Source organism: Anneissia japonica, unplaced genomic scaffold (assembly GCF_011630105.1).
Source record: "Anneissia japonica isolate Jap-2015-1 unplaced genomic scaffold, ASM1163010v1 scaffold287835_len3118868_cov185, whole genome shotgun sequence".
NCBI lineage: Eukaryota > Metazoa > Echinodermata > Crinoidea > Comatulida > Comatulidae > Anneissia > Anneissia japonica.
The window spans coordinates 2979260-2985965 of NW_022737223.1; the positions used below are offsets into that span (position 1 = coordinate 2979260).

General features: G+C 33.1%; 1 protein-coding gene across 1 annotated transcript in view; it reads left to right on the forward strand.

Moving 5' to 3' along the window:
• Positions 1-404: 404 nt before the first annotated feature.
• LOC117117156 (deoxynucleoside triphosphate triphosphohydrolase SAMHD1-like) overlaps positions 405-6706 on the forward strand; it is a 68521-nt gene continuing 62219 nt past the window's right edge. The window contains exons 1-2 of the mRNA XM_033261366.1: positions 405-500; positions 4440-4655. Coding sequence (XP_033117257.1) covers positions 405-500; positions 4440-4655 — 312 coding nt within the window. The remainder of the gene's footprint in view (positions 501-4439; positions 4656-6706) is intronic.

The window sequence follows — 6706 nt, forward strand, 5'->3', positions numbered from 1 at the left end:
GCTCATTTCACATATAAATTTATCAAATTCAGTCTGGATAGAACAAAACTTGATGAGATTATAAAATGCAAACAAATTGTTGGTCAAAAGCAAAATGTTGACAAAAAGAGTACTGAATGAAGAGATGGCAGATCATGGTTGAGATTCAAATTTGTGATCAAAAGTAAATATCAATCGTAAGATATTAAAACAGCCACAGAATACACCAAAGTTTCGGCTGTCAGCTTTCAGTAACAGTGTCTTGGCGACTGTGTCTTGCACATCAGCTTCAGCATTTAACACCTTTCGGCAGTATATACCACCCCATCATTGACAACAGTTTTAACCCCACTAAGGACATTCAGAAAAGGAATAATAATAGTATAATTCTCTTTTCTATCCAGCATGAAGACGCTTCCAAAAAGATGTTTGACCACATGATCATGAAAAACGAATTTGAACAAGATTTTAAGAACAATGCAGCTGATATACCATATATTAAGGAGCTCATGTGTCCTAGTGTAAGTTGATGTTCTTGCTAGGAAGAAACTTAGCTGTAGCTTTTTGGTTGAGGGATCACCTTTCATCTTGCAACTATCACATTTTGTCCTTATGAGACAGTTTTTTATTAGTATGTTCTGTAAAAATTGGTCTGTTAGTATTGGTTTATCTGTAAATAAATAATTGAAAAACGGCAATGTCCTTAGTAATGGAAAATGGCTAAGATCACTCCCCTCAGCTTCCAAAGAGGTCGAAAGTTGTAAATCCCGAAAAAACTAAACACATGGACTTTCTAAATATGCTGTCGACCCCCCCCCCCTCTATTTTCAAAATTGGAAATAATGAAAAAAAAAAAAGTAAATTTCTTGTAGCTTCTTGGAATCAATATATAAAAGTAATTTCAAATGGGAAAATCATATTGAAATAATAATAACTAAAACTAATAAAAGGCTCTATTATGGTAACTTGTTTAAAGAAAATTGGAGCACCCATTTACAGTTTACACATCATTGTTAGGCCCGTAACTGACGGAATGTGCTTGCCCTGTGTGGCACTCCTCCCTTACTGAAGTGTACTCAAATGAACTGGAACGCATCCAAAAGAGATGTACAAGAACAATTGTGGGGGCAGCAATATGAGTCTTATAAAGACTGAGAGATTTAGTGCACATATTTTACCATTTATCTTTTTTTTTTGTAAAATATGATTTTTGTGTGGGACATACTGTAGTACTTCTGAAACACCTAGTCTTAAGTGTTGTAAGCGGTGCACTTTGAAGTCAGAGGTCAATGACCTACTTTTTTGACCAAATTTAACCACTATCTATATTTTAGGACATGGTATTTGATAACATGCGTCATAATTATTGTAATTAGGCTAATAAAAAGTGATTTTGGTAATTATTTATAAAACTCCATATTTTTTCAATTTTTACATAAAATTTCATATTTGTATTTGATTAATTACCAATATGTTAATTACTTATACTTCAGATTTTTGTCCAAACAACTTTAAAAACTGCCTCTACTACATGGGATCATATATCAAAAAGAATTTTGATTTTCCTTCACACATACAGGTTTTATTATTGAGAAAATAGTGATTTTCACTCATTTTTGGTAAAAAAAATCATTAAAAAAAACGCTATCTTAAAAACCACTTTAGTCATAGAGAGCTAAATCATGTATCATACTGGTGGCAAGAGTCATGTTTATATAATAATTTTCACTCATTTTTTGGTAAAACATTTTGAAAACCTGCTATCTTGTTAACCACTTATAATTAGAAAACTAAATTATGTGTGAAACTGAAGGCAAAGATTATGTTTATATCTAAATATAATAGAGGTCTTAATCATAAACATAATGTAAATTCCCAAAAATTTAGAAAATAGTGATTTTTACTCATTTTTGGTAAAAAGAAATCACAAAAAACGATCTTGTTAAGTACTTGTCATAGAAAACTAAGTCATGTATCAAACTGTAAAGAAAAGGTCATATTCAATATAACAAAGATATTAATTATAAACATGATGGAAGTTGGCAAAAATAGAGAAAATAGTATTTTAATTCATTTTTGGGAAACCAAGCAACTTGTCATAGAAAGCAAAATTATGTATCAAACTAAAGACAATGGCAAAGATAGAGAAAAAAGTGATTTTCACACACTTTTGTTAGAAATTCGCAAAAAATAATTCTATCTCATTAACCACTTGTCATACCTGTAGAAAGTAAAGTTATGTATCAAAAACTGAAGGCAAGAGCCATATTAATAATATAATGGCGGTCTAAATAATAAACATAATGCTAGTTGGCCAAAATCAGAAAAAATATGAATGTATGGCCGTTATTCGTAAAAGATATCAAATCTAAATTACGTAATGACACAATACAATATCTACGATAGTATAAAGTCTTACTACACTTTATAAGATTTTGATTGAAATAGCTTAAAGATTGTATTATGGATGCAGGTGGCCAAAACACTGTTGGAAGAAGATGATCTGCAGAGTGAGGACGAGATGGATGATGAAATATAGATCTTACAGCACATTGTAGAGAACTGATTTTGGTAAATTGTATTTGCACAGAAAATGTGTGAAGTCGTTATGCTATTGTAGACATTGTATAGTGCCTTTACGTAACTTAAATTTGATATCTTACGAATAATGGCCATACAGCTTGCCTTCAGTTTTTGATACATAATTTAGCTTTTTATGACGAGTGGTTTACAAAATATTGGGTTTTTTTTGTGTTTTACCAAAATTGAGTTAAAATCACTATTTTTTTCCAATTTATTTACATTAATTTTGTCAACACTATGTTTATAAGACCTCTATTATTTTGAATACATAACCATTACCTTCAGTATGATACATAATTTCACTTTCTAGTGGTTTAACAGATATTGAGGTTTTTTCATTTTTTCACAAAAAAAATAATAAAAAAACTGTTTTTAAACTTTCACCATGTTTATGATTAAGATGTTATATTGAATACTAACATGACTATTGACTTCAATGTTTGATACATAATATAGCTTTTTTATGACAAGTAGCTTTCAAAATACATTGGGGTTTTTTGTGTTTTACCAAAATTGAGTTAAAATCACTATTTTTTTCAATTGACATGATTAAATGGTCCATTATATTGAATAATCTTCTTTCTATAACAAGTGGTTGACGAGATAGCATTTTTTACTTTCCTAACAAAAGTTATATCGAAAATCATTTTTTTCCAACTTGCACTATATTTATGATAAAATTTCCTAATCTTCAATATTGCCTTCAGTTTGATACATAATTTAGCTTTTTATGAGTAGTTAACAAGATAACAGGTTTTTAAATTGTTTTACCAAAAAATGAGTGAAAATTATTATTTTCTCAATTTTTGCAAACTTACATAATTTTTTTCAATAAAACCAGAATATGAATGAATATATAAAACTGATTTAAAAATATCAAATCTGCCAAAAAGCTTAAAATGTTTTCATCAATTAATCAATGTACGCCTATATTATGTTTTTTTAAGTAAAACAATTTAGCTTTTGAAAAAAAAGGACTCCTTGGTTGTCACTGGGCCCTCACTAGAAATAGTCAAAACCCCTTCTCCCTTAGGCCTGCATGAAGCCCTAAAGCCACCACCACCATTAGGGCAAGGTAGCCAAATAACATGTCATAGGAGTGGGTAAAGGTCTATATCATAATTGTATTTTAGGAATGAGTGCCATGCAATAGGCATTGGTTGCTATTCTTTTATTATTTTGGGTCACGCAAATTATGGTGTGGGAACCGAGGATATACAATGTCTGTATTCAACACAATCAACTACACCTGACTTTTAATTATCATGTTAAAAGCATAATCAAACCAGTAGTTAAATATCTTGTACCCCACTGACCATTATTTTGTAATGTAATCTTAACTTTTATCCTAATTTACATATTAAAAGCATACTTTTATTATAGCAAATGCTACTGTTAATATGATACGTTGATGAATTAAATTATTTACTTAAAAAATCAAACAAACACAACTAGAACGTTGATTGAATAAGTTATTTCATTTCAAAAACTAACAAATGATTCTATATTTTGATTGATTGGTTAATTTTTGCAGAATTGATTTTAAAAAATCAATTTTATACTAAAGTTTATTATTGGGTCATTTGCCTACCTGTTATTCATCACCGCATCGGCATTTTTACCCGAGCCATTTTTTTTCTGGGCCCATTAATCCTGTGGTCATTTTTTCTGGGGCAATTTTTACCGTATACCCCAACATGTAAGTGTCACTTAATTTGCTAATAAAATATGATAAAACTTGAATTATATTGATAAAAAATAAAATATTTGTTGTGTAGTACAAAACCTATGTGCTGAAGGTAGAAGAAAAAAGTGTGTGAATCTGTAAATATTTCAAAATTATTGCTAACTGATGAATTGTATTTTTTGGTTTGTAGGGTGATACTAAAAGGAAATACAAAGGCAATCCCCAGGAGTGCCTGTATGATATTGTCGCCAACAAACATAATGGTATTGACGTGGACAAATGGGACTACTTTGCACGTGATTGTCACAATCTTGGAATCGCTAACAGCTTTGATCATAATCGCATGATGAAGTTTGCTAGAGTGATAAAGGTCCACAGAGAGTATCAGATATGCATGAGGTATAAGGTAGGGCATTCCCAATTAAAAAAAAAAGTACACCAAGTCCTCATCAACATTTGTACCTCGCACTTCTTCATTTTTAAACAAACTACCTAGTTCAGATATGCCATTAACAAACTTAGTCCGGGGGCTTATGTCACCCCGTGGGAATTTTGTGATCATTTTTTTTAAAATTATATACTTTGAAGCATGCTGAATCGAATAAAATGAGTAGCCAATTTTTTTACGCTCATCTTCATATGCAAATTAGCTGAAATATGCAAATTATGTCTGAAAATGTAGGGTACTTATATCTTGGTAACCACATGTCGTAGAAAGTTGCTTCTTTCTTAATGGTGTTCAGAACATGCATGTTTCTATTTACCCTAATGGAACATTTTCTTCAAAAATGACCGGAAGTGCCATTTTGCCGACATTATTAGCATAAATATGCAAATTAGGGGTGGAAATATAGGGAGCTATATCTTGAAAACCAATTACATGAAATTTCTGGACCTCCATTGACTCATACCATATTTGTATGGTTTCTATATCTTCTTCATCACTAACTTTGATTTCGGACTGAAATTAATCAGCCACCGCTGTTTGTTGTTCAGTGGCTGTTGTGGTTGAGAATTATTTACAAACAAACTGACTTTTCTACCGAAACGATCGGTATCCCCGGTCGAGAAGAAAAACAATTCACCGGGGGAGGGGGGCGGGAAGAAAAAATTTATGTATTTTTATGATATATTAGAAGACACTAAAATCGATTAAATAAAGCCTTTAAAATTTTCGTAATTTCCGGGTTTCAACCCTGAAACAATTCCAGAAACTTTGAGCGACACCCAGCCACGCCCACTTACGCTCTCGTTGCCCACCCCGTCGGAGACATCGTACCCCCATCAGCCACATCCTGCCGCTACTGGTCCCGTTCAGAAATATAATTAATTCACTTCGTTTTGTATTGATGCTCTTACTTCATCATGAACGGAAGGAAACTGTTTGAAATAGCATATACCACCAGTTGGCATTACCTCAAATTGCCTAGTAACAGTAAATTAGAGTGAGAAACGCTCCCACACAAGTAGGTTCCCACGATCAGGAGAAGCATGGGAGAAGCAGACACAAGGTTAGTCACATACGGTAGTCTTATTCTTTAAACGCCGCCAACTCGGGAATGTAGACGCACTAGTGTCTGATATGATTCTTTGAACGCCGCCTTCAGGAATGTAAACGCGCTGCTGCTCCCCAAGGAGGGAATAGCCGACTGCCTTGTTCAGCGATACCAACATGTGCTATGGTTTCAGTAGTTCAGCTGTATTTCAGCGAAGTGTTGCTTTTTTGTACGTTCACTTCATACATGTCATTTTAATTTAGTCATTGATCATCCTAATAAAATCATTAACTTTGCTGTTATATGTTTGCTTTCTGTTGTGTGTATAACAGTTGTTATATTGTGGGCCTATCCACTGCAAGACTCTTAATTAAAAATCAACGTAACCATGGGGACGTGTACTTCTACTGTTATTTTCTCAATGAATAGGGCGTTTACAGTTAAAAGCCCTTGATTTTTTAGCAAGGTATTGTATTTTGTGTTTAATTATGTTTCTAAGGTTGAAAAAGTCTTTGTAAAAAATGGCGCAGTTTAGATGCCGGTCGGAAATTTGAGAGCCGGACAGGGATGACCGGCGAGGTGAGAAACCCTGTGATAATGATAAATATTTATTAACATTTTAACAGAATATTATGTTACAAAAAGATGTTAAAGAGGTTGCCTGTTAGGACGCACCCTATTTATTTTTGGTTGCCCGACGCAGATATTTGGTTGCCCTGGGACGTCAGGCAGGCGATTCTGCGAGTCCTGATTAATTTGTTAGCCTTGACAATTGTTCGTGAATCAGTAAAATCTATAGACATACCTCTTTAAATGCTCCATAAAGGATTACATTTATAATGCAAGGTAAATTAAGTCGCAGGCTTTTCCTAGGTCACACCTACCGGAGCTAGCCCCCCCCCCCCTTTACTTGGGATCCCCCACTCGGCCGCTCCCCAAATTAAGTCTCCTCCTAAGACCC